The sequence below is a fragment of the Mus caroli genome, unplaced genomic scaffold (genome assembly GCF_978045245.1).
Source record: "Mus caroli unplaced genomic scaffold, Mus_caroli_1 scaffold_4, whole genome shotgun sequence".
NCBI classification, from domain to species: Eukaryota; Metazoa; Chordata; class Mammalia; order Rodentia; family Muridae; genus Mus; species Mus caroli.
In genome coordinates, this window is record NW_028227259.1 from 28,271,281 (window position 1) to 28,299,227 (window position 27,947).

At 45.2% G+C, this 27,947-nt stretch overlaps 1 protein-coding gene and 1 pseudogene across 1 annotated transcript; one reads left to right on the forward strand and one right to left on the reverse strand.

Annotated features, from left to right (window-relative positions):
* The window catches only part of LOC147005102 (actin-related protein 3B-like), a 242,741-nt pseudogene that overhangs the window by 47,887 nt on the left and 166,907 nt on the right, over window positions 1-27,947 (forward strand).
* On the reverse strand, window positions 428-27,900 carry LOC147005103 (actin-related protein 3B-like). Its single transcript, XM_085836082.1, has 6 exons — window positions 27,890-27,900; window positions 26,732-26,787; window positions 14,447-14,571; window positions 2,629-3,027; window positions 1,961-2,044; window positions 428-1,242 (listed from the first exon to the last, which is right to left on the reverse strand). The coding sequence occupies exons 1-6, from the start codon at window positions 27,898-27,900 to the stop codon at window positions 1,147-1,149; spliced, it is 771 nt and encodes a 256-aa protein (XP_085692208.1). The 3' UTR covers window positions 428-1,146.

Consider the following 27,947-nt stretch of genomic DNA (forward strand, 5'->3'; position numbering starts at 1 on the left):
GGAGAGATAGGAGGCCTCAAAGCTCAAGTTTCCAAAATAAACTTGTGTCTGAGAGAAAAACATGCCTCACAACTTGGAGGACTATAACAACAATTTTTAAAGTAACAAGGATTCCGGGAGAAGGGAGAGCTTCGGATCTACTAACCTACACTTGAGTGAGAAGTCACTCAGCAGACATCAGAGCACTGAATGCTTCCTAAGAAAGCAGCCTGGACACCCCAAGGATGTCCACACCACCGTCCAAACACAACAGGCAGGCTGTCCACCCAGGCTTGATGGCACTTTTAAGACAAACACACACACACACACACACACACAGTATCAATCATCAGTTGTCTGCAAACCTATAGAGTCTGAGGTTCTCTGAATGAATGGGGAGGCAAAAGTGACCACAAGGAACAGTTATAAAGATTCTAGCAGCCTTTATTACAACAGTGCAATAGTATTTCATCCCGCACTCAACAACATTAAACCATTGTCTTCTATAAAGCAGCTCCAGGAAGTTAGATACATCTGTAGCAACTCTCACTCAACAGTGGTTGGTGCTCAGATGTCACACCACCCCAACAACATGTAATCACTTCCCAGCAGACGTGGCATAAAGCCTGTACACACATCAGAACATGCCTCACAATCAAGTACTTTATTACAGAACTCTGACATCCATGAACTCTGTGACTACTCATGCTTAGCATTAGCTGGTTATACCAAATACCATAAAATACAAAATGATAGGAAATATAAACATCAATTTGTATTTCAAGTTTGTAACATTTTATTTACAAAAATAGGCTGGGAAGGCCAGGGTTCCCCCACCTTACAGTCTTTCCTGGAGAATCCACTGCATCCTCTAGTAGTTTCTACAGTTGCATGGACTCCTTCAGAGCTACACTTGACTAGAAGCTCGGGTAGAAAGGAGAGAGAGTGGGAGGGGCAGGAGGGGAGGGGCTGGGAGGAGGACCACGAACAGTCATACCGGATAAATGGCTTTACTGGGAAGACCGTGCCCGGCCCCACTGGTGATGAAAGCACGCTGCTCACACACCCATTCCACACTGCTATGTACAGGAGCCGTGGCTGCTCTGGGTTCTGAAGGACACTTATTCCCCAACAGGACACTGTCAGACAATTGCTCCAACGCAGACACTAGGACATGACTCCAAAGACCGGGTTGTGGCGGCAGATGCTTGGGCCATATTCCTCATAGTCCTTCTTGGTGTGACAGACCTGAAAGAACTCCGGCTGCAGGAGGAGCAGCCAGCAGGAGGAAGAAGATGAGCAGGTGGAAAGAGGAAAACATTGAGCAAATGGGAGGGACTTATCCATGGGTCCCAGACAATCACGGTACCACATCTGACCTGATAACAAACCAGGCAGAAGTTGACTTCACTTTTTAAAATTCACTCAGCAATTTCCAACTTTACAAAGCAACAACAAATCTACTTAGTTTCCCTTACTGGGATCAAATATGTGTCAACTTGAACTAAAAATGGCTGCTAACAAACTCTGGGGGTAGGGGGAATATTAATAATTAAAATAACCACTTGGAAGGGACAATGAGCAGGGTGGATTTTTTTATTTATTTATTTTTTTGGTTTTTGATAGTGGTGGTGGTAGTAGTGGGGTGTTTTGTTTGTTTGTTTCTTTCTTTCTTTTGTTCTGTTTTTGGTTGCTGTTCTTTTCAAGGCAGGGTTTCTATATGTAGCCCTGACTGTCCTGGAACTCACTGTGTAGACCAGGCTGGCCTCTGCCTCCTAAATGCTGGGATTAAAGGCATGTGCCACCACCGTGTTTGTTAATAAAGCATACAATTTAAGTGACTAAAATATTCTTATATCAAGTAGAATTTGTTTTGCCTATTTAAAGCCATGCAAACAGAACACATGTTATTTCACATTTGTAGACAATACTTATCCAAACTCAATAGGAAAGCACAAATGACAAGAGATCAGGGACTTACAGTTGAGGCCAGCATTGAGCCTCCAAACCACACGGCATAGCGCTGCATGTGGTGAGTGATCACCTGCACCTCCACAGGCTTAGGCTGCAAAAGAAAGCAACTGCGTATAGTCTGCATTTAGTCTGTGCACTGCATCCTCCAAGCAGTGTGTCCATGATAGACAGTGACTCCTCCGGTGATGGCCTCAGTCATGCTATAGGCCCAGCCCACAGATTCAGGAGACCCCTTCTTCCAATACTAAAACACACAATTAATCAAACCAATAGCTTCCCTCAAACAAATCACAGGGTGTAGCAAGGCCAGTTACAAAGTGAACCCCCAAACACTATAACAAAACAAACACTATAACAGCGGGCACCTTCACTGCCATAGGTTCTCTTCCCCACCAAAGCCCACCTCAGGGAGAAGTCCAGACAGCACCCCGCAGCTCAGAGCTGTGGTCTTGGATGAGCATGGCCTGGCGCCCCACGCACAGCAGTTTTTTCCATTTAATGAAACATCTCCTCACCATAAGCCCATCTTGTCTCTGCATCACCCTGGTCACACACACTGATGCCTGACCCGGGTGGGTTTAAGGACGACCTCCCATGAATTCCAGCATCAACCCTCGGCTACCCCCCAGTGAAGATTGGCTCTACCCCCACAGCGGCTGGCACACAGCCTCCTACCTTTATCCTGCCTCCACTGAGTTCTTGGCTCAGTTTTAACCTGGCGTCCACCACTCTTTTCAAATCTCTCTGCAGACGACGTCCAAAATCTCTGAACATTGTGGAGCCTCCAGAAAGAACGACTTTCTGAAAGACCAAAGTGGACAGTGCGCAGCCTTGGGTGAGACTGAGTGCCTGTGATGGTTCAGTCTCTGCATACAGCAGGATGACTTGTGTAAGTAACACACTGTGCAGCATGAGCGCCCCCTGTCGGAGTTGAAGGCAGACTGCTGCTGGGCTGCCTGCAGCAACTCTCCCACACCCTCTCCTCTTCCCTGCACTGAGTCCCCTGGAATCCCTCAGCTGACACCACCAGCCAGAAAGCACAGGTTTGCTGTGTTTGCAAAGACTGGTTACAAACTGCAGAGATATGGGGAGGCTGGGACGTTGCAGCTCGAGAAGCAAGTTGCCTATCTTAGGCTAGCTTTAGCCCCTGAATAGCCATTCCTTGTCCACCTCTGTGTCAGAACAAACATCCTTTGACTAATGTATAAAAGCCTTAGTAAGCTATCAGCCTAGAAGATCCCGAGTTTCCGCCAAACCAAAAGTTAAGACAGTCTACGAATAGCATTTGGGGCCTACAGAAAGGCTCCCCCATCTTGCTCTAGTTGCCTCTCTTACATGCCCACCAATGCATTTGAACTTGTTTTGACCTATAACTTTCTTCATCCTGTAAAACTCTGAAATTGCTTCCACATTGCACTATGGAATCTGGGGTGACCCCAATCTGCATTTCTGGCTGTGGTCCCCTAAAGTGGGCTCTAGAATGGGCTCCTGCTTTCTTTAAGGGTGGCACTCCTGCTTTGTGGGCTGACTCTCCTCAGAGCTCTACCATGCTGTCTGTCTCTGTCACTAGGGTCTGAACTCCTCAGAGTCTCCAACATGTCTGATTCTACATGGCATTAATAACTGCCCCCCTTAAATCCCTCACCTGAGACCTTTCGCTAGCCAATAGGCATACATTATATATATATATATATATATATATATATATATATATATATATATATTTGTGACAGCACAATACCAAACATTTCCCTGGTACTTCCTACACTGTAAGCAACTGAAAACACATAGCAATTCATGCCCACGCTCCCCATGCCCCGGGCAGAACCCTGACAAGAGCCAAGAAGCCAGAAAAGCCACTTTAACTGACCCGCAGGCTCTATATAATAGCCAACAGGGTCTTCCCTCCTACTGGAATCCTTCAGAGCTGCAATGCGGAAAGGAAGCACATTCAAATCCCCTGGGGACATTTTCAAATGGCTCCTCCCTCTGCCCACAGCCCCATGATCGCTCCAGCCTCTATCATGCGACCACACCAGACGTCTGGTAGGTGAGGCAGGATGAGAATCATGAAACTGACTGGCTGTTACAATGAAAGGCAGCTCTGTTCTCTCAGGCTACAGAATATTATTTAGGACAATGAAAGTGAAATTGCCCTCATTTAACTTTCTGACAGAAAATATCATTTGAGAAAACTATAAAGAAAATAAAAACCATCCTTCAAGGATCCATGAGTTCCCACACTGCCTTTCTGGATGCCAGGCACCCTGTCAGCCAGCCAATCCCTCACAAGTTTATGGGAAAGCGAAATCACACAGATCCAGGCCAGAGAGCCCAGGTTAGGCTGGGTCTGTTCCAGTCATTACTGCTCGCTGCCAGTGAGAGATGGCCAAGCTGAGAGCCACAGCTGCTGAGGTGAGATATGTAGAGCAGGCAGTAGAGACAGAGGCAGAAGAGCAGAGTCCTGTAAAGCCATCTCAGATCTAGTCTTCTGCCTTGATACATAGTTCAGCTCTAACATGAGTTTATGTAGAAATTTCAGCTCTAATAGCCAACCCATAGCCTTAGGAAAGCCTACAAGAAACCCACACTCTTATTCACTCTATACCTCAGGATGGCTGCCCCATGACTTTCCAGGGAGTCTCCTATCTGCCTCCTACCTCATCTTAGGAGACTAAGATCACAGACAGACTGCCACCCTAACCTGGGTTATGGATGCAGATTGCCACCCTAACCTGGGTTACTCACACATATACAGCAAGTCCTTTTACCCACTGAGGCATCTCCCCAACCCAGTCTTTCACTTTTTTAAATGTATAAAGCAAGCACAGTTCATTTTCTTGGAAAACATGAAATGAATGTTGTTAGTAGGTCCCAAATATTGTTTCTAAAATGTCTTTCTCTAGAATGACAGGAAGTTCATATCTTAAAATGTGATTTTTACATTTTTAAAACTTTTTCAAAGTCATAGGCCCCTTTAAGAATCTTTAGATTTAGAGGTATGAAGCCCTTTCTTGTGCCAGAGAATGTTCCCAATGTGGCCCATGGTCTGCCCAATGCAACTTTAGGAGTTTAGTGCCTTTTCCCAGTGATAGTGCTTGCTAAGGGAAGAGGCTGTATCCCTGGCCAACACAGTGCTCCCCTGGTTATCTCAGTGCTCCCCTGGCTGTCACAGTGCTCCCCTGGCTGACACAGTACTCTCTGGCTGTCACACTGCTCCCCTGGCTGTCACACTGCTCCCCTGGCTGTCACAATGCTCCTGTGGCTCTCACAGTGCTCGCCTGGCTTTCACAGTGCTCCCCTGGCTGTCACAGGGCACAGGCATAGAAGTCTCTAAGGGCATTTAGTTGTACAAAGTGCATCGTGTGTAAATGTGTGGGTCAATATTACAGCAAGAGTGAAGCTTACGAAAATGAAGTCCCTGAAAGCAGCAAGAAGTATGGTGATAATGGTGATGGGTCACCTGAGAAGTACCACATTTTGAGAACCCACTGGTTGTCCTTACTCCCCCTGAGTCTTCCTAGTGAGTCACCCTGTGAGCAGTCATCTGGATCAGGAAGGCCCACAGGCTTGTTTGTGAACTGGTTTGTTGAGGCAGAAAACTGATCAAACACAGAATGGGACTTACAATGCAATTCAGTTCACATAGAAGATCTTGTGCAATAGCTGAATTTAATAGTGATTCTACCTTCTTCATAAAGGATCACTATTGGGGCTGGGGACACGCATATGGTCTGCTAACCATCTCAATAGTTCATCTTCACCAAGCTAATGAAAGACACTATGTCGGTCAAAAGACACTGAGTCGGTCACGGTCCCTTCCTGTAACACAGGTGGCTCTTCCAAGGACACTAGGTCAGTCACCATCCCTCCTATCCTCACACTTTGTCTAACCACCTGAGAGCATCATGCTTCCTCCTAAACATTTTAGGTGTGTGCACACTAAAACTGTCTCACATTGCAGTGGCCATCTTCAAAGCTGCATTCATAAATACTGCTCCTTCAATATCTTGTTTCTTTGTCTTTTAATAACTTTTACATCCTTTTTCCCCTCCAGTCCAAGACCCAGCTCAATTTTACAATTACTTGTCATGTATTTGCAATGGATTTCTTAATTAAAAAAATAATAATAATCCACTAGGGAATGAAGTAAATGATCACCAGAATACCCTAGTATTCTGCAGTGCTGTAAGATCTCAGTGCTGTAGACCTGCATAACTCAGAGCTTGGGAGAACAGGAAGACATATGCTTACTTAGAAACTAAACTACCTAGCCCTGCACATATTTCCTAAGTGCCAAATGCTGCTGTGTGCCTTTACAGGCACTCTGCAGTGACATCAGCTGACTTAACCTCTGACATCACAGCAGTCGTATGTGAGTCTAAGCAAGCAAGGCCAAGAAACTAGGGACCCGGGCCTCATGCTGCCCACAGGTGACTTGGCTGCTACACAGCTGTCTGCTCTGGAGCAGCTGCTCCTGACCATGAAGACAGAGAGACACAGCTTCCTCAGAAGCTCTCAGCAGGAGCAGAGCTCAGTGTGTCTCTCTGCAGGGAGCCTGACAGAAAGCAAGCATCTCTCACTAACAATCACCTCACTCCATCAGCTCATGCTGGTTACCCAGGAACTCTGCAAACCACTTAACACTGCCATTGAAAATCTAAATGTAGTCACAGGCCTGGAGAGGTCAGAAAGCATCTTAGTCAGGTAGGGATCAGACCTTCTCCAGTCAGCAGGTTCTCAAAGTAGAACCACCCAACTCCAAAATATCTGAAGGAGAGGAGGCCCCTAGAGCCAGCCTCAGGCTAGCATATGCCCTAAAACATAACAAAGTAAAGAAAAAATGGGATGTAAGTTCAGAAAAACACCAAGTACTCAAACACAGGGAAGGGTCAGCACTGAACCAACTTCATGAAGGATGATGTTTCTGGAGAGTTTGCTCTATTAAGGGCGTTTTTACAACACTGCTGAGTGAACACACAGGACACAGATATAACCATGACGGGACACATCCATCCTCCTTCTTCTCACTCAGAGCCGCAATAAAAGCTCAGCAATAACTGATAATCAATAACTGATAATCAATAACTGATGACCAATAACTGATGATTAATAACTGACAATCAGGGATACAAGTGACATCTGCGTTCTTACACTCATTTCTGGCACACCTGAAGTTTACCAAATTGAATGTGCAGTTTAAATTAGAGATAAGGCCTTTGCCTGCCTACAGATTCTAAACTTCTTATGAAGACGTCCATTTTTACATCCTAATGCTTTGCCCACCCCCTCCCTCTGCTTCCCCGCTCCCCAAGTGGCTCTGGATGGATCTGATGTGTCCCTTTGCACAGTGTGAGGGTGTCAAGTGTTCATGAAACCCACTGTCTTGTCTAGATATTTTTTTCAAGAGCCCTTCTAAAATTACCTCCCTACCAAAAGTCTCCATTTTAAGTTACCTTTGCAAAGTGTGCCCTCTTTCTGCTGGTAGAAAATGCCATGACACAACATTAGATACACACACACAACCTGTCAGCCTCCTGAAGTGTAAGTCAGAAAGGTTTAAAATAAAAAGCTTTACCACCAGCAAGTTCATTGTCAATATACAATATGGATTGGGGGTATGGCTCGGGGGTAAGCGGCTGGCCAAGTGCAAGCACTAAGTCTCATTTCCAATACCTGTTCAAAAAAGTATCACAACATCAAAAGCAACCATACTTCCGGCTCCTGGAACCTCAGTGCAGCTCAGCTCACGCTTGACTTTGAATTCAGTTTGACAGACACATGGCGCCACCTGTGCGCCATCATGTGTAACTGCAGGTACAGTGTTAACCACTCAGGCAAGACCTGGTCTTGCAGCACTGTAATCCAAGCTACTCTGGAATCTGAGGGAAAAGAATTGAAAGCTCAAGACCTACCTGGGCCAAAAAGCAAGTCTGAGGCCACCTTTAACAACTTTGCTTGTCTCAAAAACAATGTGAAGGGACTGGAATGCAGCTCAGCGGCACTACCGCACTTGCCTAGCATATACAAGGCCCTAGGTCCAATCTCCTCACAACACAGGAGAAGAGGAGGAAGCTTGCAAACCAGCGCAGGTCAGGAAAGAAGCATGCTTCAAGACAGGCCGCCTCTCCTCTCTTGCAGTTTAGATGTCACAGCAGCTACAGGCTCAGCTGACAACTAAAAGTGCACATTTGAGAAAACCCCTAACTGTGAGACACCCAACCACGCCCCTGTTGGAATCCAAGCAAATGTTCAGGCTGGCTCTAGGGGCTGCAGGAATCTGCAGGAATCACTTACATGACTTCTTTTTCCTTCATTTGCATTCCTTTGGCCTCTGGTCCTGTGGGGACAGTGGCCTGGCAGGTCAGGGACAGTTGTCTTCCAGTGCTCTGAGACTTGACTTTGAGGGTGATTGTGTGTGTTGAACTGTCACACTATCACACCTTGTGACTGAAGCACACAGGAACCCAGGTGTTGCTAACAGAGGTGACACACTGCTGCAGGTGATGACACAGTCAGTGTTCGCCACTGGAGTCACTGTGAATCCTTTCAAAGTCCTCAGTGGCCCTTGGGACAAACTCAATCTCTACCTATGTGCAAGGCCATGTCTTCCCTGAGAATCCCAGCCAGCACACTGTAGCACACCCATCTTCTTCAGGTTCCACATGATCTGGCCTTGGGCAAGCCTCAGGCTTCTCAATCACTACTGTGTGTATAAATATCAGGCCCAGGGATGCTGAGTCCCTTCCCACCCACAGCACACTCTGCTCCTGACCCTGCAAACACTCTTCTCTTTAAAGATTTATTTTACTTTTTAAGTTTTGTGTATGCATGTGTACATCTCTGTATGTGCATGTTTACACATATGTACTGGTGCCTGCAGAGGCCAAAAGAGGGCATTGGAACCCTGGAGCAGGGGTACACACTGTTATGAGCACCTAGTGTGGGTGCTGGGTCCTGAGCAGTATATGTTCTTAACTAGCAAGCCAGCTATCTTTTTTGTTTCTGTTTTTGTTTTTGTTTTTGTTTTCCAAGACAAGATCTCTGTGTTGCCCTGACTGTCTCAGAACCCACTCTGTAGATCAGACTGGCCTGGGACTCAGAGATCTGCCTTACTGAGTGCAAGGATTAAAGGTGTGTGTCACCACTTCTCAAAGATTATATTTTAGTTCCCATCCTTGTGTTCCCTGTTTTGAGCAGATCACACCAGCCTGGGGGACACCAGTCTGAGCTGTCCCACAGTGTAGCCCTTAGTCCAATATTTCTATTTATATCTGTGTCAATTAAAATTAAACAAAATTTTATAAGCCTTCTTGTTGCAACCACATTTGAAGGATGTAGCAGCCACATGTGGCTTGCAATGCAAACCTCAAAGCCTAAGGATCAATTCCTTGAACAAAGAAAGGAAAGCAAAAACAGCAAACCTCTTTAAAGCACGATTCTAGCAAATGTGGTGGCTAGTGGCTCACATTCCTAATCTCAACACCTGGAGACTGAGGCAGCAGGACTGCCATGAATTAAAGCCAGCCTGTGCTACATAGTGAGTCCCGGCCAGTCTAGGCTACAGAATGCCTCAAAATACACAGCTTTGTGTTAAGGTCTGGTCAGTTCAGTGTTAGGGACAAACACAGGACTCCTATCTGCCACCAGCTCAGTTCACAGGCCAGTGTGTGTCTCTAAATCATCATAAAACATGCTGTCACCAGCTCGTTCTTGCTCTGTACCCTCCAATGACTAGATAAAACATAAAGGACAGTCCTGTGGGCTCCTAACAGGCTGGTGATATGAGTCACTTAGGGCTTATACACACTAAACCCCAAGTCCTCACCTAAAGAGCAGTTAGATGTCTCCCCTCCCTCCTTCATCAGCTTCCTCCCTCCCAATCCTACCCACTGATGGGGAAGAACACAAGGCTGGGAGATAGCTCTGTTGGTGAAGTGCCTGCTACCTTTGTCCTGAGTTCACACCCACAGCACTCACGGAAAAGGTCAGGAATATTAGCAAACACACCTGTGAGAGGCAAGGCAGAAGGACCTACTTGGCTTGCTAGACAGACAGTATAGCCAGAGTGGAAAGCTCTGCCTCAAAATGTAAAGCAGAGTCAGCACGATGGCTCTGCACTCTCCTCAAAGAGCAAACCCTGAGTTTTTAGGATCTACACGGTAAAAGAGAGACTCAACCCAGTAATCTGTGCTCTGTTGCACACCTGCATACCACAGCACACACATACCCCACCACCACCACACAAAATCTGTAAGTGTCATTTTTTACTATAAAAATAAGGTGGAAGGGCTACAAAGTTATCTTAATGGTTAAGACTTTAGAGAGGACCTAAGTTTGATCCCAGCACACTTGTCTGACAGCTCACAATGTTTGTAACCCTAACTCCAGGGGAACCAAGGCCCTCTTCTGGGCTCTGTGGGCACCTGCACAGATGTGGAAAACATGCATACACACACATATACTTGGAAGAAACAGGAAATTCCCACAGCCACGTTCAATACTTGCAGATTCACAGTGCAGTGTGTGCAATATGATATACTTTGTATTTTTTGTAATGGATTTGAATATTTTTAAAATTCACCATGGATACATATTTTTGGCAAATGGACTTTTCTAGGTTCACATAAAACTCCACCTCCTATTTCTTCCTAGAAACTGATTGTTTTTCCCATTTATATATATGCTAAATCAGGGAAGGGTGTGTATGTGTGAGAAAGATGGAGTGAGGGGAGGAAGAGGACCAAGAGGAGGATCAGGCGGAAATTAGAGGCAGAGACAGGAGAGAACAAAATTTTTCTCTCTGTCTGTCTGTCTGTCTGTCTGTCTGTCTGTCTGTCTGTCTCTCTCTCTCTGTCTCTCTCTCTGTCTCTCTCTGTCTCTCTCTTTCTGTCTCTGTCTCTGTCTCTGTCTCTGTCTCTGTCTCTGTCTCTCCCTCCCTCCCTCCCTCCCTCCCTCTCTCTCTCTCTCTAGGAAAAGTGTCCAGTGACATGCACTGCACTCACTCCACAAGCCTTAGGTCAGATCCCCTTTAGGCAGAGGCAGAGAAGAGCTCTGGCACAGTAAGCTGAAGCAGGCAGAAGGCAGCAGCTGGAGTGGTACCAGGCCATAAAATCCTGTCCAACAGGTAGTCAGTGATAAGCAGGAGCAGGGAAAGCGCCAAGCCCAGCATGCAGAGTCTGAGACAAAGGAACTCATGCTGTCAGTCCCCTGGCCTCCTTTAGTCACTATAACCACTCCAGGGAGGAAATACAGAGGCCTGTAAGACACAGAAGCCATGCCTGACAATCCCACCTAAGGGGCAGCTCAGAGCACCCTCAAAGACTGCCTTGACAGACATTAACTCTGTAGACTCCTTAACTATTAACCTTGTAGTTACCACCTTCTAAGCCAGACAACTCTAAAGAGTGTGTATGGGAAAACACTGAAAATCATTATAACTGAATTTGGAACCATTTAACAATATACTTGCACAGAAAAATCCAAAGCTAATTCATGTGAGTTTTAATATGCAGCTTATGTTGTACAGAGTTTCTGTTTACTAAGCAAGCATATTATACCTTAGGCTACCTTTAATGTAAAAGGACTGCTCCATGGAAGGAAACATTGTGTTAAATAGAACAATGAGATCTCAGAGATCCCAGGAGATATTTCTTCTCATTTCTCTATGCAGTTGTTGTTTGACAGGACACTTACATACCATCATCAGAGCCCGTAACTCAGATCAGTTCCCTCCTACAATAGGACCTAAACACTGGAAAGTGATCTCATGGCTGGGGTTCCTCTGCGATAACAGAATAATAGTCACAGCGTCCACTCCTGAGGACACTGCAGGACATAAGAGCTTTCCTCCCAAGCCTCCCTCTCTGGACCTTATGCTTGAGGTTACAGTACTCATCCCTCCTCCCAGTCTAAGAGACCACAGACAGCTCAGGCACACCGGACAAAACCACCGGGAAGGTTCCTAAGCTTAGGAAAGCTGCAGGTAAAAGGTCTCCCTTCTACCACTGAGCAGAAATAGGGAAAGACTCTGAAGTAGCAACACAGGAAGTTGGACAGCTGTCCTGAGGCACCAGGGAGCCAACAGAAGAGGCCACACTAAAAGCTGGGTTCATCCTGAAGCTGATGGTCCGAGGAGCCCCAGGCAGCCGAGCTCTGTCCTTCCTGGTCTGCAGGGTGCTAAGCCTTGTAGAATCTTGATATTCTTCTTGCACTTTCTGGTATTTGCCCCTAAAAGCAGCCTGACTCATGCAAAGTCTTTAGGAGGATTCTGCATTTAAAAAAGGAAATCTAAGTACTTTGGAACTCACAGGAGTGTATTTCTCTTGGTTCCAACTACTCACCATTAAAAAGTAATGGTCCTCAGGTTCAGCGCGAAGATACTTAAAGACCACTTGTTCCATGAACCTTTCCATAAGATCCCAGTCTTCAACAGGCCATGTCATATAGGCCACTGGAGCAAAAAGGGCAGAAGCAGCAGTGTCACCAAAGGAACATAGAGGAGGCTGTGTGCTCCCACAGAATGAAGGCCTTCTGGGGGGCAGCTCCCATTGACAAAAACATAAGCAACATACATGTATTTACAGCAGTGCCTCTCAGTACATGGAACTACCTGATGGCCGTGGCAGACCCATCTACCATGCAACTCCCTCTGGTCCTTCTGTGTTTACTGAAGACAAAGCGGCTTTGCTGGTGATGAGGTGGAGAAAAGGACACTTCGTGCACTGTTGGTGGACTGTAAAGTGGCAGAACTATTACAGAAGTCAGTGTGAAGGTTCCCAATAAGAACTAAACACAGAACTGCGGTATAGACCAGGGCTACAACTGAAGGACTCCAAGTCAATAAACTTCGGAGATAGATGCATGGCAATGGTGACCACTGTGTATTCACAGGAGCCAAGGAACGGGACCCAGCTAGATGTCTGTCAAAAGTGGATGAATTCCTTTTCAATGTAATATTGAGACACAATGGAATCTTATCTAGCCATTAAAAAATGAAATCAAGGGGTTGGAGAGATGGCTCAGCAGTTAAGAGCACTGAGTGCTCTTCCAGAGGTCCTGAGTTCAAATCCCAGCAACCACATGGTGGCTAACAACCATCTGTAATGCAGTCCAATGCACTCTTCTGGTGTGTGTCTGAAGACAGCTACAGTGTTCTTATATAAATAAAAATAAATAAATCTTTTAAAAAATTAAATCATGATGATTGGGGAAAAAATGGATGTAAAGGGATATTATTAAGATAAATAAAATAGGCCAGACTCAGAAAAACAAAGATTGCATGTTTTATATATGGGACCTTGATTTAAATCATTCTCTCTCTCTCCCTCTGTCTGTCTGTCTGTCTCTCTTTGTGTATGTGTATGTGAGTGTGTGTCAGTGTTCATGAGTATATGTGTGTATGTGTCTGTGTATGTGTGTGTGAATGACTCTGTGTGCATGTCTGTGTATGAATGTGTCTGTGTGTGTATGTGTGTGTGAGTGTGTCTTTGTGTGAATGTGTGTGAATGAGTTTCTGTGTGTGTCTGTGTATGAGTGTGTGTGTGTCTGTGTGTGTCTGTGCATGTGTATGTGTGTGTGAGTGTGTGTGAATGAGTCTCTGTGTGTGCCTGAGTGTGAGTGTCTGTGTGTGTGTGAGTGTGTGTGTGTGTGTGTGTGTGTGTGTGTGTGTGTGTGTGATGAGTGAAAGCAAAGAGGGTACCATGGGAGGAAAGGAAGTGATCTTAAGGGAGGAGGGAGAAAAGAAGGATGGAGTTCATGTATCATAAGGGCAGAAAGGAGGAGTATTTGGAGGAGAGGAGGGAACTGGCAAGAATAGGTGGGTGGACCAAAGAGGTCTTGAGGTCATCAGAGGAAGTGGGAGAAGAAGAACAAAGTACAATGACACATGTTTATGAAAATATCAGGATGCAATCCATCGCTTGGTATGCTAAATTTAAAAACTAATTTAAATTATTCCTTTAAAAACCACATGCATAGCCAGTCATGGTGGCACACACCTTTAATCTCAGCACTTAGGAGGCAGAGGCAGGTGGATTTCTGAGTTCGAGGCCAGCATACTCCACAGAGTGAGTTCCAGGACAGCCAGGGCTACACAGAGAAACCCTGTCTGGAAAAACCAACCCTCCCCCCCCCCGCCGCCACACACACAACAAAGCAAACCCCGTGCATTTAACATCAGCACTTCTTCTTAGTCACTCAGTCTTCAGTCTCCACATCTGACACGTATGTCAGTCAACATGCACCTTCCCAGAAGGGAAGGTCTTGCTCACCCTGATCACAACTGTGTGACTCAGGACTGTGCTAGCTCACTTGGTACTCCACTCTGAAATCCACCTCTTCAAAAACAACCCCCTCGGTTCAACTAACCACCTCCACCTGAGCATAAGAAACAAGAGCGTTCCACAACTCACAGGTACAGCCTCCAGACACAGCCATGCTCTGCTCCGTTTGGCTCTGCTCTTACACAATCACACTGCTGGCACAACTATACCTTGGTAGCGTAGGTAGGTTTGTCAATGGCTTCATCCCCTATGAAGAAATCAAGGTCATCGACTCCTCTCAACACCCACCTTTGGGCTTGATCAACTACCTTTGCGGACTCTAGGACGGCGATACCTGAGGGGAAACAGATGTTTTTCTTTCAATCTCCACGAGTTGCCTGAATTATCAGGAACAGTTAACATAATCTATATGTCCATATGAGTGAATGGTGATGGCTAAGGTTGTATAGGGGTTGGGATGCTCCCAGGGGTGTGGTGAGCATGTGAAGTAAGAGAGAAACAAACAGCTCTTTTCCAGTATCATCTCAGTGTGATGCAAGGGAACTGCTTTTAATGTTGGCACCGAAGCAATGTTATTCATCGGCCTCATCTGGAGGAGCCCCTTAAGAAATCAAGGGATGTTATAGACTATACACCCACTACAGGTTGATTATAAAATACAGTGCGGGGGCAAAATTCTATACAACATAGAAGATTAAGGGAAACTGAATGTGTATATATTCTTAAGTCATTTTAATAAAATGACATCAAATAGTTCTTAGATATAGAGTCTATTTATAGAGGGGGAGGAACTGTGCCTTCCAACTAAAATAAAGCTATCAGGTTAAAGACCCAAATCTATTGCAAAATGACAGATACAATTATTCAAAGAAAAATACCGCAGAAGATCTTAACAGTACATTTTTGCAACTACACTTAGTAATAAATAATCATATAAACTTTACTCCAGAATTAATATCCAATAAACTGGGAAACACTCCTAAGCCCTGGTCACAGTTGGAGCTCCCTTCAATTCCTCCTCCTCCTCGGGTCTCTGGGGAAAGCCATCCCCTGCTGGAAACATTCCCTGACTACCAAGCAGTGAGGCCATGTTCTCAGTGTCCACTGGCCCTTCCTCCTCCCATCAATTCATCCTTCATAAAGAGTACCAACCAATCCACCCCTGAGACTGGAGACCCTCCAAGTGCATCTTCTACTACATCTCCAGGGGTGGGCACATGCAAATTACTAAAGTAAGAGGCACAGAGAGTTAGGGAGAACTCTGCTGCTCCTCTTTGTGCACGGTCACCGAGTCATCAGGGGAGCCTATCAGGTAGGGACTATGTCATGCTGCTTCCAAGAAACAGAGCCAGGCTTTGCATCTGAGCAGCTGACACCAGTGAGCACCATGAAATGTGTGTTGTGTTAATAGTCTACTCTTCTGAAATACTGATTGTGAATTTGGAAAATGGTCAAACTATGTCAAATCATTCTAACATAAGCCTAATTCTGTAATTATGCCAACAGAACATCCTAAGGGGTTTGGTGTATGTCTAGTAAAGCCACAGTCTCCACTGCCAATAAACAGGAGGTCCTCAGAGTTCCATCATGAGAATCCTGTGTGTGCCTCAAAAGGGAGGGTACGTGATCTTTCTGAAAGCCCCTTGCACACAGAGCTCAGGACTCCCAGGCTAGTTGCTCTGAAGTAAGTGCACTCAGCATGCACTCCATATTTGCAATGGAGACTGTGGCTTTACTAGACATACACCAAACCCCTTAGGATGTTCTGTTGGCATAATTACAGAATTAGGCTTATGTTAGAATGATTTGCATCCCACCACCCCCTATGCAGGGCTGCACACAATACATACAGACACTCACCAGGAACACAGAGCACCAAACTGAACACCACACTGAAAATGTGCCTCAACACTTATGGGCAGTAAGATGGAACCACTGAGGGGAGAAATCGGAAACACTGTAACAGTGGATTCATCCAGTAAGTTACCTTCTAAAAGTCACTCTAAAGCAGTGTCAGAGTGAATAAGGATACAAAGTGTTCCTTAGAACAAATCACAATGGGGACAAGGCACACACACTCAGGGGTCCTAACTCACCTGAAGTGAGAGGTGGTGAAACTGTATCAAAGCCTCACACAGAGCCACCAAGTGGCCTTTCAGAACCACAGGCTCCATTTCAGTAACTTACAGACCACCTGGTGTGTGGGCCTGAGACTGTCAATCAAAGCCAGGCATAGCTAACCCTGGGCAGCATATCTGCTTTTCAATTATGGGGCTGGAAGGGAAGATAACAGAACAAAAATCAAATGTTTATACCCTAGCAGGTTGTGTCCAGCTTTTAGCATTGCTACACAAAGCTGTCATCTACAAGTTCACTGCACAACTGAATTAAGTGAATCTGTAACTTTGTGTCAGCCTTATCAGCCTATGCTGCAGCACAGCCCACTACTTCCACAGTGGGAAGTTTAACAAATCCAACTACTCGCCTATCTGGAATTGTAAGATGCACTTTGTGGAAAATTCATCTTAAAAACTTTTCCAGGGGTTGCATGTCGGGTTGGGGGTAAGGGCACTTGCGACCAAGCCTCATGACATGAGTTCAACTCCATGACCAACCGGTAGAAGGAGAAAACTGATACTAGCAGCTCGTCCTCTGACCTCTGTACACACTGTGCCACAAGTACACACACAAACACACACACACACAGACCAATAATAATAATAATAATAGTAATAATAAGTAAATGTAAAACATTATTCCAAAACAAATAAGTATACACATAACTTATTTCTAAAAGTAGAAAAAAAAAAGAGGGTTTTCTAACACCCTCAAATGATTACAGAGGCAGAATTAAAGCAGCATTTAAAAGTGAATGGGAAGTCTTTTTTTCCTGAGAAGAGCATCATGAAGTAAAATATAGCGAAATATAGTGAAAAGAGAAGGATACAAGAAGGGCCTGAGAGATGTCTCAGTGGTCAAGGGCGCCTGCTCTCACAGAGGACCTGGGTTCTATTCCCAGGACCAGTTGGCTCACAATCACCTGTAACTAGAGTCCCTGGGGAATCTGGAACCCTCTTCTGACCTTGTGGGCAAGAAAGGAATGTGGTGCACAGACATATGTGCAGCAAGATACCCTCACACAGAAAATATATTTCTAAAAAAAAGGAAAAGATAGAGTTATTCTACTGTCTGGCAAGAACAAGCTTAATTAATTATGTATAAATTTCCAATTAAACTGTCAAGTTAGTAGTACAGAATGGGGGGGGTGAGGGAAAAGATCCCACAAGTCATAGCTCAAGTCTGCCAAGAATCTGGGGGCAAAACATGAACCCAAAGGGAAAGAAAGCCATAGCCCAACCCCACCCCAGCAAAAGCCTAAGACTTGACAGGAAATAAAGGAGCAGAAACAGGAATTTAAATGACAGTAAAGTAAATCTTATCCCTCCCTGTTCTGAGCCCAGGCCCTAACAGAGCTAAGTTTTGGTGGCAGGGAGGGGAGGAGAGGGGACTAGAGATGTGGGAGAGAGGAAGTGGGGGAGGGAGATGGTACTTATTTTCATAATTGTATGGCAAGCAATAAAATCCAAGCAAAGCAATAAAGACACACAAGCTTGAGCTGGAGATGAGGCTCAGTGGCAGAGCACTTGTCTAACCTAGGTTGCCCAGCAACCCTAGCACCCACTGCAAGCTACAGAGCCCTGCCCTCCTCCCCACCCAGCCCTAACACAGACCCTTTCCAACTAAGTGTCCAAAAAGGCCAAGAGGAAACCTTGCCCTTTGACCCCAAATTGCTAGAAACAAAGAGACATTCCTCCCTTTAAACAAAATAAAGAATCTCATAGCATATTAAACCATATAGCAAGAACTTGAAACATCAACTTAAATCAGATTGGATGGAGATGGCACAGATCTTACATTAGGAAACAGGGGGCCCTAGAACAAGTCCATAACACTCTTCAGAAGTTTCAAATCAAGAACTGCGCACCCCCATTGTATCAAAGTCAGTTCCCTGGAGCAGAATAGGATTTTTCTGTTTAGTAGCCTCACTTTGGTTTTTGAGGCAGATCTTCTTTCTGTGTGGTCCAGGCTGGCACAAGCTCTCCATCCTTCTGCCTCAGCCTCCTGATTGGATTATAGTGCTGGGTTATCCTGCCCAGCTCCCAGACTGTTTCTTTGTAACTAGTTTGTTGTTACTTCTCTTTTGGGTTTTGTTTCATCTGAGGAAAGCTGCTCAGTAAAAACCAGACTCTTTATGACCTCTTCATGTTTATTTATTTTTTGTTTTTGTTTTTGTTTTTTGTTGTTTTTGTTTTTCAAGACAGGGTATCTCTGTATAGCCCTGGCTGTCCTGGAACTCACTTTGTAGACCAGACTGGCCTTGAACTCAGAAATCTGCCTGCCTCTGCCTCCTGAGTGCTGGGATTAAAAGTGTGCACCACATATTTTTCAATCATACTTCCAGGCATTAAGTTTTGCTGAGCATGTCTGTATTTGTTTAGTGGACATTGGTGGGGCCATCCGTGGCACTGCTGAAGTGAATGAGATCTTGCTACCTAGCTTTTTTGTGGATCTCAGTATGAGCAAAGAAACAAAATCCAAGTGTCTGAACAGACTTCTTGTGTTCTGCAAATACTGTGTTCTGCAAATATTAAAAACGTGTTCTGTATGTGTGTTTTAAGTAGTCATCGAGTGTATCCTTAAAGTAAGACTTCAAGTACACAGAGAGTAACTGTTTGTTTAGCACATTTGGAGTTATGATAAAATAGTTAGAAATACTAAGAATGTCAAAACCATCACAGCAGAACTGTAGGAGTCAAATTAAACAACTGCCTTTAGAAAAACAATTAAGTGTTTAGAATCCACCGTGTCTTATTATTTTAAATCATTGTCTTAAGTTTTCTGTTCAGAAAGTAAAAAATGGTATATAATCAAGATGAAGAAGACAAACTGTCCTGGTCCTGCTGCCTCTGCCTCCCAAGGGCTCATTCCAGACCTGTGTCACTGGACACAGCTCTTGGAACATTGTTTAAACCTGGAATAGCACGGCCATAAACAAACGCCTATATAGAACCACTAATGAAACACTAAAACTGTGCTCTCTTCAAAGTCAGTAAGACAAAGTTCTAATTACTGTTTTAATAGAAGTTCTAGCCCTCATAACACACACACACATACACACACATACACACACACACACACACACACACACACACACACACCCATCGACCAGCAGGATGGCTCGGTGGGTAAAGGTGCCTGCCACCAAGCCTGACGACCTGAGTTCAATCCCTGGGACCCACGTGATAGAGGAAGAGAACTGACTCTTGGACATTGTCCTCTATCTCCATATGCATAGTATGGCATGTGCACCCCACATACAATAAAGAAAGAAATGTTCCAAAAGAACGAGCAAATATTACAAACAGCCATGATAAGGAAGCAAAATGAAGACCAGAATCAGAATTAGAATTATTAGAATTAGAATTAGATTAGACTTAGCCAAACAGTCATTATTTGCAAGTAATGCAATGGCCTGCCTGCAGATGGGGCTGGGTGATGGCCCAATCAGTAAGGCGCTTGCTGTGCAAGCAACAGAACAGAGTTTAGCTCCCCAACATCCATGTAGAGGCCGAGCAGAGACTTATGTATGCAGAGTCCCAGTGCTGGGAAGGCAGAAACAGGAGTTCACTGGCTGGCAGGGCGGCCTAGCAGAGTTGATAAGCTCCAAGGTAAGAGAATGATACTGTCTCAAAAATTAAGATGCAGAGCAATGAACAAAGACATCAACCTCTCGCCTCTGTCCACAGGCATTCACAGGTGCTCACATCCACACAACACATATATCACAAAAACAGTCAGGGGAGAGAGAGGAAAGAAGGGAGGGAGAGAGGGAGGGAGGGAGGGTTTAACTGTAGACTATCAAACAAATGTTGCTGCATACAAAAATAACTTACAAATCTAAAACTGTTATGATTTATTTGATTTCAAGTTATGCATGTGTATCTGCATTTGTATGTAGGAATGTGCATGTGTGTCTGCAGATGCTCACAGAGTCCAGAAGAGGGCATAGGATTCCCTGGAGCTGGGCTTACAGGCAGCTACAGTAAACTGCGCAACATGAGTACTGGGATCTGAACTCAGTTCCTTGCAAAGAGCAGTATGCGCTCTCAGCTGCTGCAGTCCCAAGAGTGTGCTCATGTGGCTAGCAAGAACTAGTCAGAAAGTTTAATTATAAAAATAAATTTACACACAATAAAACATAATAACTTCTATAGATAAATCTAACCAAAAAAGCATGTGGAAGAATATAAAGAAGATAAAACTTTTCTGAAAAACTCACAAGACATGAATGAACAATGGCAACACCTGCTCTGCCTTCATGAGCAGGAAATGAAGACTCAATTCTTATTCATGAATATCAAATTAAATGTAAAAATCTTAAATTACCCTATAAAAAGAGTATCTCAAATCAAGACCTCCTATAAGTTTTTATAATTATCTAACTGATTCTAAAATTTACAATCTAAAGGAAAAGCCAAATCATTCCAAAAAAAGGAAGGAAGGAAGGAAGGAAGGAAGGAAGGAAGGAAGGAAGAAGGAAGGAAGGAAGGAAGAAGGAAGGAGAGAGGAAGAAAGGAAGGAAGGAAGGAAAGAAGGAAGGAGGGAGGGAGGGAGGGAGGGAGGGAGGGAGGGAGGGAGGGAGGAAGGAAGGAAGGAAGAAAGGAAGGAAGTAGGGAGGGAGGGAAGGAGGGAGGGAGGGAAGGAGGGAGGAAAGAAGGGAGGAAGGAAGGAAGGAAGGAAGGAAGGAAGGAAGGAAGGAAGGAAGGGAGGGAGGGAAGAAGGAAGGAGAGAGGAAGGAAGGAGGAAGGAAGGAAGGAAGGAAGGAAGGAAGGAGGAAGGAAGGAAGGAAGGAAGGAAGGAAGGAGAGAGGAAGGAAGGAAGTAGGGAGGGAGGGAGAGAAGGAGGGAGGGAGGAAAGAAGGAAGAAAGGAAGGAGGAAGGGAGGGAGGGAGGGAGGGAGGGAGGGAGGGAGGGAGGGAGGGAGGGAGGAGGGAGGGAGGGAGGGAGGGAGGGAGGGAGGGAGGGAGGAAGGAAGGAAGGAAGGAAGGAAGGAAGGAAGGAAGGAAGGAAGGAAGGGAGGGAGGGAGGGAGGGAGGGAGGAAGGAAGGAAGGAAAGAAGGAAGGAAGGAAGGAAGGAAGGAAGGAAGGAAGGAAGGAAGGGAGGGAGGGAGGGAGGGAGGGAGGGAGGGAGGGAGGGAGGGAGGGAGGGAGGGAGGGAGGGAGGGAGGGAGGGAAAATATCAAACCCACTAGAGAAAACTGTATAACACAAAATGGGGTTCAAACTGCATTCCTGGAGCAGAGACAGGTAAACACATCAATGAAGAAAATAAAGACCAAATGTTCCTAGCATGGTCAGGCATGGTGCCTCACATCTGTAAGCCCAGCACTCTGGAGCCTGAGGCAGAAGATTAACAGTTCTGAGCTATTTGGTAAAATCCTGTATCCAGAACAATATTGCCAAGCATAAATGTGACCACGGTGTGACAGAAAAGGAGTGTCAAATGGGAGTGCACTTGTTGATCACTTGTGCGGAACAGGGGGGAACTGGCCTAGACTTAGAAATAAAATCAGCTAGCTATCTTTCACACAAATTCAAAACTTAATTCAGAAAATACACAATTCCTTTGGAATTGGAGTACACTTTTAAAAATAGCAACATGATGAGCTGAAAAATATTGAAATGTTTGACTCTATCAAATTTAAATTTTCACACTTTAAGAATGTCACAGTGCACTAGGAAGCTGAGTGGTTAGTACAAACACCACAAAAATAAACAAATAATCACAAAAATAGGAATAATAGCTGTAACAAATCGGTACATGATGCCTAGTGTCCCCACAACACAAAACTTGCCAAAAATGCAATTTTAAAAAATGGAAAAAGGCATGAACAGCTAAGGAATGATGCTCAGGTTTACCGCTAAGCATAGAAATCAAATTCTAAAAGTCAAGTAACTTTACATTCGCTGGAGTTGCCAGTGGGCAGAGACCAATACTGGATTCCTGAGAAGCCAGCTGCAGAGCAGCCACACAACCAAAGCAGCTCGGATCCCTGCTCGGGCAGGTGGGCAAGGCCACCCGTTCTGTATAATAGAAAAACTGGAAAATATTTGTGTTGCTAAAATGTTAGCTGGACCTAATGACCTATGTCTGTAATTCCAGCATGGGGAAGCTGAAGCAAGAGGAGTCTTCAAAAGGAGGCTAAATTTTATAGTCTCACTAGACTTGGCTTCAGAACTGCATGCATTAGCAGTTATAGAAACTAAAGCCAGCACTGAAGAGGTTTTCTTAAGATAATGCTGAAATGTTGTACGAAATTGCTTTAAAAATTCACAGCACAGTGGACCTTTATACATAGGACATAACGCTGAAACATAACACTAGAATCTAGGCAGAAAATATACACCAGAGGAAGGAACAGGAAGGAGGGGCTGAGACTGAGCCCGAAAGGTGTCATCACAGACAGCTGTCATCTGTGAACCTCACTTCAGGTGACAGCATAGCAAGCAAGTTCACTTACACCAACTAAAACATTCCAAAGCCTGTGTCCCCTTCAGGCCAGCGCTGGCCAGCACTTCTTTATGGAGCATCTGACTGTATGTGTTTACTCTAACAGGAAGAGGAAATGTTAGTGTGCTTTTGTGGGTGGGATCCAGGAGCTTTCCTGTATTTTCTCTTGCATTTAATTAACCAAGCCAAAATATTAAGGCTATATTTAATTTCATTGCATTAAAAATAACAGGCCAGGAGTAAGAGTACACATCTTTAATCTCAGCATCAGGAGAGCAGAGGCAGGTAAAGCTATGTGAGTTAGAGGCATGGAGAGGTCAAGGCCAGCCAGGGCTACACAGTAAGATCCAGCTCAAGAAAGAACAGCAGCAGATGCTACCTCAGGCCCCTCTGCTGGGAAGCCCTCATCCCAGAAGGCACCTAGTCTGAGCTGTTGGCAACTCCCCAGGATGCAGTGAGCACAGGGAACTCGCCCCCTCAACCCCGCCCTAGTCACTGTGCAGTTCACATTCTCTGTTCACTGCCCTCTCTCTTTACTGTGGTGCTCACGCCACTCTCCTCAGCCTAAGCCTTGCACAAGAACATCAAAGCAAAAATAGGAAAAAAAATAATAAACTTCAAACAATGAGGCCAAGACTACACAAAATCTTCAACAGACAGACACAAGTGAGGCCTGGACAGATCTACTGACAGTATAGTTCCAGTAGCCAGGCCCCAATGGAAGCCCTCAGGACCCTGTAAGCATTCCTGTTGTGCAAATTGAGGATCCCTAGGAAGACAATGCAGTCTATCACATGACTATTACCCAGACCTCAATCCCATCTCCTGCCAGGCTGCATGGGCTCAGCTTTCACCTCTCCAAGTCCACAGCCAGCCTGCAGACCCTTGGATCACAGGCTTGCTTCAGCCCTGATGCCCACCCTCCCTCCCTCCCTCTTTCCCTCCTTCCCTCCCTCCACTCCTCTTCATATCTTCCTCCCTTCTTCCTCTTTCTCTCTCTCTCCTGCACTATGGGACATGAGTCTGGTGCAAGCCAGGCCAGATCGAGATCCATCCCTCCTGAAGCCACTTCAGCACACACATCCTCAAACCAGTCTTGTAAATGAGACCTCTGCAAACAGAAACCTCTCAGCACAAAAGCAAGCAGTGGGTGAGTGAGTGGTCCAGGGTGTCTGAGGCCTGCACCTACCTCGACACCCACACATCTGCCCTAACATCTTCAACTGTGTTTCTGGCAAGGCTCTCCCATAAGAATCGCAGCCAACAGTACCGTCGTTTGGCACTAGAGAGATGCCCAGTGGTTCAGAGCACATACCACTCTTGCAGAGGATTTGAATTTGTCTCTCAGCATCCATCTCAGTTGGCTCAGAACTGCCTATAAATCCAGTTCCAAGGGACTTGATATCCTCTTCTGGACTGTGCAGGGCTCTGCACTCACAAGTGCACAAACTTACATGAATATGAACATAACACACATAAATTACAAAATAAAAAGATGAGGATGAAACGATGGCTCAGTAGTTGAGAGCTTGTCTCCTCTTCCAGAGAACCTGGGTTCAAGTCCCAGACCCACACTTTGGCTCAAAACCATCTGTAACTCCAGTCCCAGAGACTCCAATGCCCTCTTCTGAACTCTGCAGGCACTGCACACACATGATGGATAGATGTACATGCAGGCCAAACACCCCTATGTAGCAGAATTTTCCCTGTCCAATTAATTTAAATATTAATACAACAAGAAGCCTGTGGTTGAACAGGGAAAGGGGAGGCAGAGCTAAGAGTTGCAAAGACAGGGAGTGACACAGGAGAAGGGGAAAGATGGAGGATGAACGGGACAATTCAGATTCCATGTGGCTTTAAATAGCCACAGGTAGCTATAATATCATATAGGGATAGAATAATTGGGGTAACTTGTCTTATCTAGGGGGCAGCTTGTATCATCAATGGCTCTAAAATTATTGTGCGGGCATCCTGTGAAGTGGGAATTTATTGATATATAAATCTGACTATTTAATTACAAGCTTCTAGAGATTTGATTTACTGGAATTTGGGACCACCAACCACAGGGAGTGGATGGCTGAGAAGTTACGAGTGGCTCTGAGGTGGGAGAACTGGAGCTAGGAAGACCACCACACAGAGGCTAGCCTAGAGGCGGGGAGACCTCAGGCAGAGAGTAGCTGAGTTTATAACTCGGGACCTTGCTGTTCCTATTTAATATTTTCCAAAACACCCATACACATAAAAATAAGTAAGTAAAATTTTAAACAAATAAAATATGTTTTTAAATTCCCAGCCCTTGACTCCCCATTCTCTGACATCTTTATTCTCTTCTACCTGTCGCCACTGCCGAGGTTCTCACTGCCCCCATCTGAGCACTCGCCTGCCTTTTGACTCCTGTTAATAAGGGGCTTCAATTCCCTCCATGAATGAGGTTAGGTTAAGTGGTGCAGCCCACCAGGTGCTGCTGAGTTTCAGATGGCAGCAAAGCAAAGGGAACACTGTCAGTTCTTCCTAGATGAGGGACTTAACAAGGTTAAAAACCTAATCTCTGCTTTGAAAAAAATGAGAAAGCCCAATTTGTCAACTCAGCATGAAACGACCACTCCCCCTAATGAAGTTCAGTGGCTGATCACTGTACAGATGTCAGAGGTCAGGGGCCTAACTAAGCCCCCACAGAATGGGGCCCAGCTTCCATTTTCACTGGATTTGGAGGCAGGACTTTTATGAACATAGTGAATTTTCAAAGGTTGCAAGGGCAGGGTTCTAATGCAATTAGAGTGGCAGCCTGATAGGAAGGGACACCAATTCTCTCATACTCACACAGGCTCACATAGAGCAAAGGTGACATGAAGACACAATGGTAAAGAAGACAGCCCCACCGTAAGTCTAGAAAAAGATGTTTCACCAGGCACCACCTTAAATTTGGACTCTGGACTTCTAGAACCATGTTACGGTTCTATTGACTAAGTCCCCTTGTCTGTTATTTGTTAGGCATCCTTATCAGACAACATTCCACTTTATGAATTTAAAATGAGGACACAGAAGACCAATAACACCCATCGCCAGGCATACCCCACATGTGGCACCTGCACACCCCAAGAAAGCCAGAGCTGCCATTCTCCTGCAGGCACGGAACTGGAGCTCTTGGCACAGATCTCCTCTAGGAATCTGGAGTGCACTTTCTAGTGATCCTGACCTTGACCTGAATACATTGTAACAAGGCTCTCCTTCTGAGCTGGGTCCTAGGACCTCAGCAGCAAAACAGGGGTCTGCTCCCTTTTCCCTTGGGCAAACTGTCTCTGGGATTCAAACCAGAGAAGTCTACCTCTAAAGCCCAACTAGCCCTCCAGAGAGATGCCCAGGGGCAATAAAGAACAGGTAGGGTGAGCTCTTGCCCAAGGCATGACACCTAAGTACACCACCTTAGGCTGATGAATAGTTAAAGAAACAGAACTCTTCTAAATGGTATGGAAAGGGTAATCATAGGCCTCTCTCATTGCCACAAACAAACAAACAAAAAGTGTTTCAACAGTGACTGGTGCCATGGGATTGACACTCAGCCAGGCCATGAAACTGTGTTTCCTTAAGATTACAGATCAGCCTTAAGAAACTAGAGAGACAGATCCAGGCAGTTAGAACACTTAGAAAACAATGAAAGGCCCCCTGGTAGCCTCCAGAGGTGAAACTAGAAAGCCAATGACAAAGAAAGGAGTTTGAAGGGATCAAGAACAAGCATGCTGCTAATGAAGTCCAGGTAACAACACCTCCCATAGCAATGCTCAGAGTAAGCAGCCCTTCCCAGGAAGTGGGTGATGGTCTACAAGATGACACTAAAACCATTATGACACCTCATACACAGAACTGGGCTGCTTTCAAAGCTGAGGAACACAAGCCTTGAGAACCCAAGGGAGAGCTTTACTTACATGACGGGATAATGAACTGTGGTTCAGTGTTGCCTGCGTAGCCAAGCTTGGTGTACCTAAAAGCACAAAGTCATCAACACAGGTTTAGACGGCAATGCTCCAGACCACACCCCACTCATGCTGTCATTATAAGCTCACCAAGTCTAGAATATTCCCTTGAAGTTAAAAACAGAAAGAGAGAAAGAGAGGGGGGAGGGAGAGGGAGAGGAAGAGAGAGAGAGAGAGAGAGAGAGAGAGAGAGAGAGAGAGACTGTGCTGCCTGAGAATCATTTGAAAGTAGTTGCAAAGTTTACAGTATTAGCTTGTTGGTCCAGAATAGAAGCATAAATAATGCTCGTGTCTATACCTCCGACCCCTGACTCTCAGCGAGCTGTCACATTTTTCTGACCTTCACAAGAACACAAAGAAGATACATTTGTCCCAGTTTTGCAGACCGAAGAACTGGGGCACTGAAAAGCTAAGCTACCCAAACTAAAGAGCTGGTGAAATGCAGAAAAGAACCTATGCCTGAGCTGCAGCTACCTCAGCACGGGCTCTGTGCCAAGGCCTTACTTCCTCACTCCCTAAACTTTTGGACTGACTACGGAATCTTCTTAAACTGCCATGGCATATGTGTAGACACAGCCCCTGCCATCTCCTGAGGATGCGACAGGAGCATCTCTTTCCCATCTCCATTCAGGAGAAAGAAGCCCACTTTCTGTCAAGATACTCTGATAGATTCCAAAAGCCTGTACGAAAACAACTGCCAAAATACTACTTTCTGTTCCAAAAGCATTCGATAATCTCCTAACTATAAAGGGGAGGATTGTAAAACATCACTGGGACCAACTGCTGGAAGGTTACACAGAAAAGCAGTCTCAGGAGCTTGAGGAGTCTGAGGGCCCCAACTCAGCTGATCCCAGCTGATCCCAGCTCTCATTGCAGACAGCCTTTGCTTAGAGTGGACAAAACCCTCCCTGGGACTACAAAGAAACAATGAATTTGTTCTCATTTACAGATTATTTCAAGATGTTTGATATTAAATGCTTCCACTTGACATTTCTAAATCTTCTTAATTTTATGATTTTTTTAAAAAATATACTTTTCCCTATGCTGACTTTGGTATTTTAAAAAAACTTATCAAGTAATACACACAAGCTGGCTACCCTTGTACCATACCTATTGTCCATCCTCCATGGAGTGTGAGTTCTTCAGACTACAGGAGAGGGAAAGGCCA

Excerpts from the sequence above, each read along its gene's own strand:
- LOC147005103 (XM_085836082.1), bottom strand. Across the intron at positions 3,028-14,446 it reads AACCTACCTACGCTACCAAG|TTTGTAACCAGTCTTTGCAA; the intron begins GTATAGTTGTGC and ends ATATCTCTGCAG. Across the intron at positions 2,045-2,628 it reads TCAGTGGAGGCAGGATAAAG|CCTAAGCCTGTGGAGGTGCA; the intron begins GTAGGAGGCTGT and ends TTTCTTTTGCAG.